The sequence below is a fragment of the Dermacentor variabilis genome, chromosome 5, assembly GCF_050947875.1.
Source record: "Dermacentor variabilis isolate Ectoservices chromosome 5, ASM5094787v1, whole genome shotgun sequence".
NCBI lineage: Eukaryota > Metazoa > Arthropoda > Arachnida > Ixodida > Ixodidae > Dermacentor > Dermacentor variabilis.
This window is the reverse complement of record NC_134572.1, coordinates 79138268-79153293: the sequence shown is the minus strand read 5'-3', so window position 1 is coordinate 79153293 and position 15026 is coordinate 79138268. Positions and strand designations below refer to the sequence as shown.

Genomic DNA, 15026 nt, shown 5'->3' with positions numbered 1-15026 from the left:
CACGGGGCTGCTTAATGAAGCCCGAGACCAGCCCGTGCTCATGATACCAAGCCCCGGCACCTGAAATTCCACGAATGGCACGTGGAATTGCAGACGAGTTAAATGCTTCAGTTTTGCCATAGATGCGCGTGAAGCTAAGATGATTTGCTCTCGGGGACAGACGGATATGATCTTCATGGAATTCGCGAAAGCATTTGATAAAGTGTCTCACCGTAAACTACTAAGAAAAATTGATGTTATGTTCAAAAATGCTGCTATTACACAATGGTTCTCATCCTATTTTCTTTCTCGCGAGCAATATGTCGAAATTAGTGGTACAAGGTTTCAGATTTCATGTGTTAAGTCGGGAGTTCCCCAAAGCAGTGTTTTGGGCCCCCTTTTATTCCTCTTATTTATAAATGGCCTCCCGAATGAAATAGACGTTTCCATCAGGCTCTTTGCAGATGACTGCATTATATACAATAAAATTGTTACGGTAGGAGACCAGGCTAAATTACACGCACATTTACAGAAGATAAAGAAAGGGTGTGATGAATGGCAAACGGTGCTAATCCAGTTAAAAACTGTAGGTATGACAGTCTCTAGAAAGTTAAAATACTTAAACTACTCTTATTTTATCAATAATCATGAACTTAAAGGAGTTGAGCAGCATAAGTATCTTGGCATGATTTTCACAAGTGATCTTCGCTGGAACCACCATACAGATTATGTGTGTGCCAAGGCCAACAAAAAAGCTCTGGTGTCTGAGGCGTAATTTACCATTCGCAACTCAAGAAACAAAACTTCTAGCTTATAAAACATTAATTAGAGCTATAATTGAATATGCTAAGGTTGTCTGGGACCCTTACACTGCTATAAGTATATCAAAGACCGAAAGAATACAGCTTCTGGCAGTCAGATACTTATTCAATAAATATCGGCGGACGGACTCCCCTTCTCAACTTTGTGTACATGCAGACCTACCGACATTACAGGCTAGAACTGAATATGACAGACTTAAATATATTTACCTAATAATTCATCATCATGTTCATATTAGGTATTCAGGCTTCTTTGAAATTCTTTCCGGTAAAACCACTAGACATCGTCATTCAATGTTTATTCCTTCCCCTGTTATTCATACCGATTGTTTCAAGTATAGCTTTTTTCCAAGAGCTGTCAAAGAATGGAACTGCCTGTCGGAAGAAGCCATTTCATCCTCATCAAATGATTTCTTCGCAAATCACATTAGAGATACCCTAGTTTGTAAGTAATATACTTTACTTTGTACCTTTGCTATATTCAGCGGTTTATGCTGTTACCTCTTGGTGTTATAAATTTTAATTTATTGTCCCTTTCTGTGTTTCAATGTACAATTTTCCATGTACAAAATATTTGATTCGTAAATGTTCGTATTCCCCTTCTGCTATATCCCTATGTAAGGGCTGACGGTATCTGCAAATAAATAAATAAATAAATAAATAAATAAATAAATAAATAAATAAATAAATAAATAAATAATCAGTGTGACGTTTGCGATGACACTTCTATGCGCTAAAATAATATAGTAGTATCGAGATTGGTAATGATGCGGCCGGCAAAGCGTTAACAGAAAAATAGTTTGAAGAGCTATTTTTTGTATAATTTAGTTTTCCTTATACGGAAAAAAATGTTCGCACTTGTGGACAAGAAAAAGAATTTGACCTTTGTTTTTTTATTTTCCTTGCTATGGTATATAAGAGCCATCTGTTTCCGCGTGTCGCTTCAGCTTGACACAGAATGCCTTGGACCATGCAATGCATAACATTCGCATCTGCTCGAAAGCCCAACTTAGGCCCTTCAATGAGCGGGCCGTAGTCCTGCCCGAGCCCGCGTCTTCAAGCCCGAGTCCTGTCCGGGCCGGCTGCGTCATGCCTGAGCCCGGCCTGGGCACGCGGCTTCAAGCCTGGGCCCGGTCCGGGCCTGCCGAAAGAGGCTTCGGACGGCCAGGCCCGTCCCGCGCGCCGGGCTTGGCCCGGGCTGTCGGGTGAGCCCAGGTCAGTGCAGTACTCTAATCAAGGCATGGCATGGCATGGCAAGAACCTTATTTTGGTCCATAGAAACTAGGGCCCGAGAACAAAAGCCCCCAGGCTAAGTCGGTGGCTCCGCCCACGTAGGCACCGGGTAGGCCAAAGGCTTTTCCGATATCCTGAGCTCTCCGGACGGCCAGGAATTGACCTTGGAGGACTTCGCTGGATATGCGGCGACTCCAGTTCTCCTCACTGTTGAGATTCGAAGCCCCTTGTGTGTCCACAACTTTTACATTCCGCGGGAAAATCCTGGTCAATTTCGTTAAGCACAAAAGGTGTGGGATAAGATCTAGTTTGAATCATTCTTAATGTGACTTCCTGAGCTCGGTTTAGCTCCTTCGGGGGGGGGGGGGGAGGAAAAAACCTCCTGCCGTCCCTATAGTGTGAGGTGATCTCGTGAAAAATACTAAGTGGGTCTTTGTAGGAGCCGCAGTCATCCTGGAGCAGTTCCTGATGTGATGCGCGACATGTGAGATCTCGCACAGCAGAGTGAGCTTGCTCGTTAGGATTGCAGCCATTGGGGTTGACCGAGTGGCCTTGATGAGCCGGAAACCAGACTAGGTGTGAGCTCGTAATTATGAGTATTAGGATTGTGTATAAATAACCTTTGTGCTTCCATTGAGACGAAGCCGGCTGAGTAGTTCCTAATAGCTGTACGGGAATCGGAGAAAATTGTGGAGCTTCTCCTCATTGTAATTGCAAGTGCTATGCTTGCTTCTTCGGCGGCATGAATTGAACTCGTTCTTAGGGACGCCACGCTTATTAATTTACTGTTCTCATCGACCACGGCAATAGCGTAGCGGTTGCCCGATCCATAACTTGTTGCATCGACAAAAAGAGCTGAGCTTTGTTGTTGGTGCAGTTTACCCAGAATGCATTTGGCGCTGGCGGTTCTTCTGCCATTGTTGTGGGCAGGATGAATATTTCTAGGTATGGGGTCCACAAGTAATTCTGTCTCCACATCCTTGGGCATTTTAAACTTAGAGACGTTTCCTCCTCGAGACAGTATTCCGACTCCACCTAGAATATTGCACCCTGGTTAAGGGTTGGAGAGTCTTGCAATTTGTGACATCGAATGCGCCTCAGTGAGCTCACCTACAAGGTTATGAAGTGCTAACTTGTTTAGGAGTTCGGTATTCGTTCCGTGCGGGAGTCGCAGAGCCATTTTGAGTCCGGAGCATATAAGTGTGTTTAGCTTAGCTCTCTCTCCTTTCCCCCAGTTCAGGTAGGATGAAATGTACGTGACATGACTGATGAAGAATGCCTGATATGCTTTGATGAGATTCTCCTCCTTGAGGCCTACATTCCAACTTGAGACCCTGCCCAGAAGCCTTAATGTACTGTTGGCCTGCCCTGTGAGATGGTTTAGGGCCGTAGCATTACAGTTCCTTGCGTCAAGGAGAAGACCCAGAATTTTAATTGTGTCTACTCAGGGTATTACCCATCCTGTGTCGTCTGTGATTTTAATTGGCAAAGTTTCGAAAGGCGCAAGGTTCCTAACACCCTGTCTCCCCTGTCTAAAGAGCAGCAGCTCAGACTTACTAGGTGATAGTCTGAGTCTGGTGCCCTTAACGAAGGATTCTGTGGTGTCTACTGCTGCCTGTAGTGTCTGCTTTAGTGCTGCGAGTGGCCCCCCTGGGGACCCACATTGTGATATCGTCAGCGTATATGACGTGCCCCAAGCTCGGGATTTTGGACAATTCCTCCGAGAGCCTGTGCTTGGCAATATTAAAGAGAAGTTGAAACAATGCGCAACCTTGTGGTGTGCCCCTGTTGCCAAAATTGTATGGACCGCCTGTGACTATCCCGAGTTTGACCCGAGCTGTCCGATTAGCTAAAAGGACCTCACATAATTCTAAAAATTGCTTCCCAGGTTCAAGGTTGAAATTTCACGTAGGATATGTTTATGTGCCACCGTATTAAATGCTTTGATAAGATCCAGAACCAGGAGGCCCTTTACGTCTCTGCTAGGGTCGTCAATATTAGCACGTTTGATCGTGAGCATGGCGTCCTGTGTGGATAGTGCCTTCCGAAAACTTATGAGATTGTGCCTGAAAAGCGCCTGGTTTTCTATGTGTTCTACTACACTGTTATCAACAGCATGTTCAACTACCTTGCCAATACAGAATGAAAGGGATATGGGCCTGAGGTTCTCCTTTGTTAGTGGTTTTCCGGGTTTCGGTATAAACGTCACCTTGGCTTCCCTCCATTCCGGTGGGACCATGCCGCATTTCCAGTGACTGTTAATTTTGACCGTGATTATGTCTATGACATCATCGTCCAGGTTTCGCAGAAGCTTATTTGTGATGCCATCCGGACCCAGGGCAGATTTGCCATTTAAATTAAAGCGTACGTGCCGTATCTTAGCTGCAGTGAAGTCACTGTCCAAGCCCGGTTGCGATATTCCGGGGTAAAGTTTGCTTGTTTCTTCTTCGTTCTCATATTCATTTTTAAGTGGCAGGTACATGTGTGCGAGGTCGTTTGCCACCTCTTTTGCTGTCCGCCCTATAGTTACTTGCTTATTGACGAGTCTGTTTATGGCGAGGTTTGTAGTACCTTTGGAGAGCTTATCATTAAGGAGGCTCTTCAATAGATTCCATTTGCCTCCTCTGCGCAACCTGCCGTCTGTTTCTGAGCAAGCTTCGTCCCATTGTTGACGTGAGAGTTGAGCTGCGTAGGTTTCAATATCACGATTAACTTGGGCGATCTTGGCTCTAAGTCTTCTATTAAGTCTGTGACTTCCATCTGGTTAGAAGGGAATTCTTCACCTCCGGCATGTGAGCTAGCTTGGAGTTCATTTTTGGGACTTCGATTTCTGTTGAGACTGCTTTAGTAGCTTTCTTAATCGTTGTCTTTATTTGACCTAAAAGCTCCTCATAAGATTCGCCATCTATAATGGTTTCCTTACGCAACTTACGAAAAAGATCCCAGTCCACGTACTCATATTTCCTTAGTCGTGGTGGTGGTTGCGTCTGTAAGATGACCTCAGTTATTTGATGATCACTCCCTCAATTCTCTTGCGGATTGTCCCACGGGCCTTCAATTCCCCGAAGGAATGTTAGATCCGGGGTTGTATCTCTGGTAGTGGAAGTACCAGTTCTCGTGGGGAACTTAACATCTGTAATAAGAGCAGATTTTTTACTCTCTGGCCGAGTTTGCTAAATTAGTACCCTTGACGCTCTGATGACCATAGCCCCATTCTTTGTTGGGAGCGTTGAAGTCCCCAGCCACTACGAGTGGGGCTGTATCTGCCTTATTGGAAATGCGGCCCAAGAGGGTCCTAAAATCCCTTTTCCTATTTGCCGGAGAACTATAAACGTTAGCTATAAACACGTTAGTTGCTTTTTTATTCCTCAGGAAGAGTTCCATCATTTGTGCTTCTAGACCAACCTTGTACTTGGGAAGCTCCTGTGTTTCATAGGAAGTACCCTTTCTAACCAAAGTCGCTATTCCCCGACCGCCTGGGATGATCAAGGTTTCGGAGCTGTAACCCGGTAGAGAGATATCCTCATTAGCTAGTGTTTCTTGTAAAAGAATAACGTGCGGCTTAACTTTGGCCGATCTAATGAGCTACTGCAGGGAAGCCTTCCGCCTTCGGAAACTCGCACAATTCCACTGCCAGATTAAACTGTTATTGCTGTCGTTTGCAGCCATTATGATACCATTGGTTGACTACCCGAACCCCTAGAGTCTGCGCTCGGGCTACCGTTTGTGCCTCCGTGGACTGCCAGTGCAGCCGCTGCGTTTGCCCTTGCCTTCACTTTGGGTCTTACTAGTTTACCCACTCTGGCATCTAGATTAGTGATGAGCTTCATGATTTTCGCCAAAGTCCTGTCTATTGTTGCTAACCTTGCAGATATTCTGACTTTCTTGGGTTTGGGGGGCGCCTCACTCTCTCCCATCTCCTCTGCCTGAGTGATTTCTAAATATTTTTCCTCCGTTTCGCTGATTGGAACAGGATGGGGGCTTTACGTTTGGGTTTGCTGGCCAAGGGTTTTGAAGCCGTTGTCGGCGTCTGACTACGGGGTGTTTCGGACCCTTTAAAAAATTTGAAAGCTTCCCTGAGCTCAGACAGTTCTTGCCTTAATTTCCGATTTTCGGATACTAATGCCAATATTCGGGAATCTGATTCACGTTCCGGCTGTGCCCTACCGTTAGTACTCACAGACCTTGCCCTTGTCGGTTGTCCTAGTTTCCCAGGGCCTCCGTTCTTGACTCGGTCGGCCCAGGTTGCTCTTGGGGTCGACTGTGAACGGGACCTCGATCTTGCCCCAGACCCTCGGGGTTGCGAGTCGACACCAGCAGATTCTCCGGAGCTGGGTTGTCCTTTGGATCGAGAACGCTCTGGAGCGGGAGCGCCTTCGTGAGCTGGAGCGTCCTCTCGTGCGAGAGCGCAAGTTGGCGTCATTTTCTTGCATCATCCATTTGCGCTGGGAATCGTCGCTGTCGTCAATGTTGTCGGCCACCTGTGTATAGCGCTCTTCAGGGCCTCTCCTATTTCGTTTGTTTCCTCCATGGGGTGCCGCAAGAGGAAGTTCTGTCCCAGCAGGGTGTCATAGATAGATAGATAGATAGATAGATAGAAAAACGAAACGTTGGATCTTTTTTTTCCGCTGATTTTTCTAGAAAGAGTCGATAGGCGCGGCGGTCGCTTGTGATGAGTCATGGCGGACACCGAGTGAGGCAGGTAGTGCAGGTGGGCCCGAAGCTAGCTTTCAGTGACTGCGGCACAGTTACAACCTGTGCGCATACGCCATCTGTGCCGTCCCTTAGAGGCGGCCTAAAACTGCGTAAACGGCGACTGGTAAATTGAATCTAATTTCCGCCCTGACGCCGAAAGACAGTTACAGCCGTCGTCACAGGCGGGCAGCACTGCGCTGATGTTGGGTGCGCTGGCGCTGGCTTGCGGCGACAAACAGCTGGCGGGCACCACAGTCGGCTGCGCCTCGGGTCGGCCTCGGAGAACGGGAAGGCGTGCTGGCAGCTAAGTGATGAGTGAAGCAGGCTGCGTCTTTTGAGCTTTTCCGCAAACTTCTTTCTCTCGTCGGAGTTGCCTCCCATGTACAAAGCTGGCGGAAATTTCGGGGCTCTAGTCGCACAATACCTTTAACTGCGCTATCAAAGGACTGTGGTATTAGTTCTGTTAGTGTCCCGGACCTTTCTTCCAAGGCCAATCATATACAAACGGACATCGTTCCATGTAAGTACTTCCCCGTCGGAGCATGCACACGACTGCCCCAGAGAATCTGCAGCTAATTCTTGCATGCTGCGCCGGTGATGGCGGCCACTAAGTTTCTTTTCAGGTTGAGTTCTGTTCTTTTACGTTGAATAGACGTCTTTCTCAAGAAAGTCACGCGAAATTTCTGTAGGTGTAACGCTGGATGTCTCGGCACTTTGACCATAAATATTATTACACCCATTCCCTACTGAAAAGCACTTGCTCTTGGTGCTAAGCACGACGTTGCAGGTGCGGTTCCCCGTTTTGACAGCGGTATTCCCATAGTGGCAAAGCAATAACGCGTCAGGTGCACGTTAAACAAACCTAATTAGTCGAAATTAATCTGGACCGCCTGAACTACGCTGTTTTTCATAACCAACGTTTTGATTTGGAATGTGTTGCTTAGGGACCATTAAAATTTTTTTTTGAAGGTCTTGTACCCGAGAGTCAACACACGTGTGGACGTGTTTGTGCTAATTCATGTCCTTTCCGCCATTTACTACACATCAGACAAAAGTATTTTTTTTGTTTTTCTTAATGTTGCCTATGCATATCTTTCTCAGTAGTCAAAAGAAGGATAAAAAAGAGAATCGCATGTACTTTACGGTAAAAATTATTTTTACTCAGAACTATAGTCTATGTCACGCAGGCAGTTTTGTTCAAAACCGAAAAAAACGAAAAATCCATGGCAACCGGAAATTTCTCTCTATGGGAGATCTACAGGTTCGCACACCTGCGCCATTTCATTCTCAGAACCGCACAACAACAGCAACAACAAAAAGAAACCTCACTGTGACTGTAGATTGAGCCTGAATAGGATAAATTAGTTACAAACCAACAAAGCACTTTCCCACCTTGCTGTAAAAAAAGAAAACATCATATTCTTTGTGCTATCGGACTACAAATACAACATGCCAAATATTTTCCGCTTGTATAGCTCTTCAACGACGACTATGTTATGGTATAAGACGTTCACACAGTTGGCGTTACTATTTCGGCTTCGAGAAGACGCGTCACTACGACAGCATTCTTATGAATTAGAGTGCATTATACGATTTGACGCCCTTCATTTCAAAGGGGTAAAATCAACCTTCAATAAACTACACATCGGCGATGGTTCACTTACCCAGATCTTAAGAGCTAATCACACGTGCTGCTTGTTCACTCGACATGCGGATGCTATACTGATCGCTTTTTATTAAACAAAAAATAACGTGCGAATCCCACGAAACGTGACAGTCTATGTTATTCGAAACCTTTGCCATTCCAAGAAATCTTATAGTGCGCTTATTACTTAAATACTAGGTAGTGGTGGTGATGGTGCTGCATAAGGTTGGGTTAGCCTGGCATACACAGCCAGCAATTATTTTGCCTGAATGCATTGTGAGCGTTTGGTTTAGCATCCACGACGTTTGCGCTATTCTGTAGACTGTTATGCTGCAAGAGTTTGCTGACGTGCCATTAGAGCAGTTTTACATCCACTATTTCGTATCACCATCTCCATGTCGCTGTGAGAAACCGAAATGCACCGACGGTGAGAACGGGATCTCCCCACCTTATGTCCAGCCTCTAACAGAAGTGTCAGCCCGACGACTCACCATCTATTGTGGGAGTGTGTCGGCCTGCATCCACTCCGTAGACAGTTTCTCACCCCCGACATCAAATGCTTGAGAGATCGAGCCGTACCTCGAAATGCTGCTCGCGCCAAGGACACCATGCTGTCGCTATTGGCAAGGGCCAATAGCGACAGCATGGCGTCCCTTGCATGGTATTGCCCTTGCCAGCATGGTATTGCATTGCCCTTGCATGGTATGGCACATGGTGACAGCATGGTATTGGCCCTTGCCAATTCTTCTTCTCCCCTGTGGCTACGAAGAGAAAGCTACGGGGGCAAAGCGCGCACAGGCGAGAGTGCTCCTGAAACAAGCACCATGTTTTCATCCGCGTTAGCTTAAGCTGGGAAAGTGAAAACGTGAACGGCTTATTTACAAAAGCAAATTAACGCAAAAGGAATGTTCAAGTTGGCCTACTCTTGCGGCTTTTCCCTTCCACGTCTGGTCAAACGCGAAAACGTCGCGCATGGAAGCTGCGTCGATTCAGCGCCTGTTCCGGCAAGCCAAAACGCTGTGTCCCGCTGCCGGACTACTGCTAAAACACATCTGCAGAAGCTCCGCCCCCGTAACTTTCCCTTCATTGCCTGAGAAAGTTTGTCCGCGAGTACAGGACATCGAGCCATACTCATCATAATAAAGGGATTCAATCAGCAGCGTGCCGCAGTTTTGACGTCTGCAGTAGAACGCGGTCTATACATAAAGGTAAAGGAAGTGCTGCCCATCAGAGCGCGTGACACATCTTGTCTTTATTGTGGAATAAACCATGAATGAAGAGGCGATGCTCTGAGCTGCGTTCCCGCGTAGCATCCTTCACTTTGCATTATATTGCATTTACGTGTTCACCCGTTCCATTAGGACTTATTTGCGGTTAGGCGTGCTTTAGAGATAGGTATGAAACAAGATTAGCTCTGGGACGTCCCGGTCCCGGCAGCCCTATAGCCAGCAGGCCTCAGTCCTGACGCGTAGCGTCCAGCCACGGCTTGCGCGTTTTTCGTCCTCCTCTGCTTAAAGCACTAGGTGGGATGTGGCAGATCACGGAAATAGTTCGCAGAACGGAAAGAGCTTGTTCTCTGATATAGTGATTCGTCATTCAGAACAAGGGTGAGCTCCCTGGCTCTATACTTTGTAGGTCAGTTAAACCATACCACCCTGCCTACCGTGCGAAGAATGTCGCATATATATCCCGGTAATGCTTCGCATTAATATGTGTTGTATGCTGATGAGTTATACGGTAGATGAATTCTTTAGGCGCATCTGCAATGACCGCTGTGGAGTTAAATTTTAGAATAGCGAGTTATACAGTTCGGAATAAGTATACTTACCGTATGCTGCATGTCCCCTTCAAATAAAAAAGGAAAAACACTTCAGAGCACTCATTGCTTTATTACATGCATGTCTTGCAATAGAACCGTAAAACATCCCACAAAAGGCATTTTCTCCCCCTTCACAGCATCACCAGATCCCAGGGTGTGCGCATGTCAATTATACAAGTATAAAATACAAAAAGAAATATTCACTTCAAGGTAATTTCTGCTTTGCTGCTAAGACGTTTACGCAGAATCATCTTAGCCAAAAAAAGAAAAAAGATGTTATTGCATGGCTAATTCTTATACGTGTCACTATAACAGTTTCAAGGATATTTTCGTAACGTGGGGTTACATATTGGAATTGATTTTTTTTTTTGCTGCATCTTCATGGAAGAAAATTGGAATAGCGATGTGCCACATGTGTTCAAATTTGCAGCGCGCATGCGGTTCACTTGCGATGTTCTACGAGGACACCCGCAAAGCTAGAGCGCAAGTTCAGTTAACCTATCGTCGGGAAAATCACAAATAGAAATAAAAGATATATTCCTTTCTATAGCGCTTGAGCGATTGGATATGACTGCAGCTTCCGGAAAAAAGTTAAAATTGCACTCGTGTGAAGCGACCTGACAAAAGAATTTATCGCTGGAAGCCAAATGGCGATGTAGTATAGAGCTCGCACTCGGCTCGCACCTGCATGGAATGAACCCTGACTGCAAAAGCCATCGTGACGTTTCCCTGTATATTGCGAGTTCGGGCTGCACTATATCTATATTAGGCAGATGGTCATTCTGCGAAATAGATTGGGTGAGCATACTGCATTAACCAGACTCGTAAAATTTTACAATACGAAGAACGAACGTGTTCTGTTTATTTTCAGAATACGCATTGCATTTAGGAGTTTGAATGCCTTCTGCGCGAAGTCTGCGAGAACAGCTCCAGAGCCTGCTTTAGAAATCCTTGAGCCCGCGGGCTTCGTCAGTTTTGAATTTTATCTCATATATTTGAAGAAGAAAGGCATCTGCGGGCATTTTGTTTTTCACGCAGCTTCATTTCGTGAGCTTCGCAGTTACTAAGGGTAGTGAAAGTCATACGTAGTGATCTAAGATACCCATGCATTTCAATGTAACGTTTGCCATGACAACTTGCTTGTCATCGTCGTAACAGAAAACTGTATACTACTCTTTTACAACAAAGCGACGGGCGTTGCGGAAATTTTCGTCGCGCCTGATCAACGTTTCAGCTGCACATGTCGTGTCAGTTTTCCACTAGGAACCTCACCATGTATACAGTGCATGCCACTTTCATATCTTCGCAGGAACCGCCGAGTCCAGAACCAGCCCGCTGCAATGAAATTGTCACTGGTGGCCCTCGTTCTCTCGTTTTCCTGCTCTACTAGCAGTGTGATCGTCTCGACCAGCGAGGGTCACCTTCGAGGCCGGAACGTGGCATTACTCGATAAAGAAATCCAAGTGTTTCTGGGCATCCCGTACGCTAAGCCACCTGTGGGACATCTGCGGTTCGGTAAACCTCAGCCGCCCGAGCCTTGGCACGGTGTGTACGACGCCACACGCGCCAAGGACTCCTGCGTGCAACCCCTCTATCCAGGCCTTTTCGACATACCGACGGCTCTTTCCGAGGATTGTCTCTACCTTAACGTTTGGACTCCATTGGCTTCGGCGCGGCAACGATTCCCCGTTCTAGTCTGGATTCACGGAGGAATGTTTAAGGTAGGGTCGGCCTACGAACCAAGGTATAACGGCTCTGCCTTGGCAGCCCTCAATGACGTCGTGGTCGTCTCTTGCAACTTTCGCCACTTTACACTGGGTTTCCTGCATTTGAACCATACAGCTACTTCCGGTAACTTGGCTCTGTGGGACCAACTGGCCGCCTTGCAGTGGGTGCAGCGAAACATACGAGCGTTCGGAGGAGACCCCGGTAGGGTCACGGTCTTCGGCGAAAGCTCCGGTGCCATGTCGATTCACGGCCACATTTTGTCACCGCACAGTCGCGGGCTTTTCCACAGGGTCTTCTTGATGAGCGGATCTTTGAGCACCGATTCATGCGTGCACTTCGCGTCCGAGAGCATCGCTGCGATCAACACCATCTCGAAGGCTGTCGGCTGCGGCTCGTACGATGGAGCAACCGGCTCTGACGAATTGCTCGATTGCCTCCGAAACCAACCCGCTCAAGATGTCTGCGCATTGAAAGAAGTGAAATTGCTACCGACTTTCGAGAACGAGTTCATCCCATGCCGACCTTCGCTTGCAATGGAGGAAGGATACTTCCATCCCTCCGATGCTATGATCAGTGTCATGGCTAACGAGGGAGCTTTCATTTTCAATTTATACTCCGACAAGGGGCTTCTTAAAGACGACTTGAATTCTTATAAATTGGAAAGACTTAGATATTCTCTGAAAGGCATTATAGGTGAATTTTTTAGGGGAAAAGCCCTTTCCGTTGCCATGGACTACATGAACAAGGTTCACATCGATGACAAAGTTGCACTGAGGAACATGGTTGCTGGCATGCTGGGTAACCAGATATTCTACTGCCCAACAAGAGTCTTCGCAGAAAAGCACTCCGCTAAGGGCAATAACGTATATGCTATGGTTTTCGCGCATCGTTCTGAGAAATCGCGGCTCCCAGCGTGGTTTGGTGCGACGCATTTGGAAGAAGTGCCGTTCGTGTTTGGCATTCCGTTCTTGAACCGGACTAATTACACTGACAAGGACAGGGAATTCAGCGCGGACGCTATGAAAATGCTGGCATCGTTCGCACATACTGGGTATGTTTGATATTTCCCTTCTTTGTTTCAACAACGGATCCACGTACTATAAATTCGATCCCAGCGGCCATGATTCGAACAGGCCCGCGCCCTAAGTGTTCTCATTTCATTAAGTGATGACACGTCGAAGGGTGTTGACAGACTAAGCAGCAACGAGCACTAACACAGTTGACGTAGCTGTTCCCAATATATTCAAAAGATGTATATTTCTTCTTGTATATCTATGCGAGAGGCTCATTAAGTAAATAGCGTTTAGCGTGCGCAAGAAACCTGAGATCGTTCATCCCTGTTTATGGGTTGCTATGGATGATCCGGAAAGGCTCAGCGCGCGAGACTGGAGAGATTATCCTTGCGTTCAGGATATACCATGCAGTGCGTTCACTATAGAATGAGAGGGTCTACTACACACATTCTGTATCCAAGCTAGCTGTTCCCACTGTCACTGTTCTGTAGAGTAAATCAACTATGCTTTCAACTGTTATTTGTGTCTTGCGCTTACGTGCAATAAACGTCACTGGTGTTCACCGCGTAAGCGCGCAGGGTGCGAAGCGGCGCATGCGACCGTTCTTGAAGGCATACTAAAAGGCAAAGGTGGTGCGGCTATAATTTATACGCTGTTGGTCTAAGAGCCCACCGCAGCAGGGGATGCATACAGAACACGAACAAAAATGGCTCATACAATATCGGATTTAGTTAACGGCCCTCCGCAGCACAAAGAGTGAATTCTTGCTGACAGCTTATAGAAACCGCCACGGCAATCGGTTGATGGCCAATGAAAAAGAAAAGAGAGAGAGAACGATTACTGTAGTGTAACTACGTTCCTGAATGTCCGGCTTCCATCTGTAAACGCGTGTTTTAAGGCAGGTAGACACCGAACACTGAACCACGCCGCATTGCGCAGCCAGAGCGATAGGGTAAAGATTGTATAGAAGGAAAGTACAGCGTATCTAGATTGTGTGATAAATGCTTTTAAAAAGTAAAAAGTGAAGTAGCGGAGACACACCTTCGTGGCACGGTCATCCGTCTTTTTCCTGAATTTGTGTGCTATTTGGGTATTGCGAAAGAACGCAACTAAATCAATGATAGTGTGCATGTTCCACGTTTGCCCGTCTGTCATCGTGGGATATATTATGATTCTCCAATAAAATTCGGCAGCTTAAATGTGGCGAAACTCGGCCTACAGGTGGAATGAGTTTGGCGGAAAATGTCGACAATTGTTGGTTATCCAAAAATCTGTCCGGGGATATACGATAACGTAGAGTTCTTTTGTGTCCTTTTCACAGGAAGCCTACTTTACCAGGCGGTAAGAAGTGGCCTCAGTTCACAACTGAGCATCCGCACTTTATGTGGCTTCAGGCAGGCAATTACACCATCGCAGAAGATTTCGCCTCAGCCGCCTGCGATCTGTGGAGACAATCACTCTGAAACTCTTTTGGATGCGCGGACTACGCCACCGAAGCGACACAGTAAGATCCTGAGGCGTAAACCAGAGATAGCACGTGAACTTGAGGCGCTGAGGTTTAGAAATATTACGTTTTAAAAAATATTATGCTCGTTAAGAAAAAAGAAAGGGGAGAGGGAGTGGGGCTCGGGTTGCGGTTTCCTGATCTATGCTTGCTGTATCACTGCATCTTATAATCACGCTGGAGGCCCCGCAATCTAGTCGGTAGTTAACGCTGCAAAAAATAAAAGCAGTGGCAAGAAGTTCATTAAAAAATATTGAATTATTAGTATAAGATTGTGGTGGTCGTGGTGGTGTTACAAGTGGCATTAGCTGGCAAACAAGGCCGGCACTCACTCAGCCTGTAGTGCCACTTTCTGGATCTGCAGCTTCTATGGACGCGGCACGTACGCGCCATGCTTAAAAAGCGTCAGTATACGTACGCAATGACTTGGATATCACGCTTCTTGATATAGACGACATCTGTGATGATGAGTTTAAGCGCACAGGTGTTACTGTTAACCTCAGGGGTATGACTACGACGGTGGCACACATGTACAACCGGCCTGAACATTCTTCAGAGATCTCACTACTTGAATGCTTAGTGTCTCAGT

General features: G+C 46.5%; 1 protein-coding gene across 1 annotated transcript; it reads left to right on the top strand.

Moving 5' to 3' along the window:
* Positions 1–11506: 11506 nt before the first annotated feature.
* LOC142581911 (acetylcholinesterase-like) lies at positions 11507–14632 on the top strand. The gene is made up of 2 exons (XM_075691356.1): positions 11507–12971; positions 14255–14632. Exons 1-2 carry the CDS (start codon positions 11533–11535, stop codon positions 14394–14396), a joined length of 1581 nt encoding a protein of 526 aa, XP_075547471.1. The 5' UTR covers positions 11507–11532; the 3' UTR covers positions 14397–14632.
* Positions 14633–15026: the final 394 nt, after the last annotated feature.

What these genes read in the sequence shown, in the direction of transcription:
- LOC142581911 (XM_075691356.1), top strand. Translation starts at nt 11,533, where the DNA reads ATGAAATTGTCACTGGTGGCCCTCGTTCTCTCGTTTTCCTGCTCTACT. An exon ending in GCATCGTTCGCACATACTGG is followed by an intron (nt 12,972 to 14,254) that starts GTATGTTTGATA and finishes TCCTTTTCACAG; the next exon opens with GAAGCCTACTTTACCAGGCG.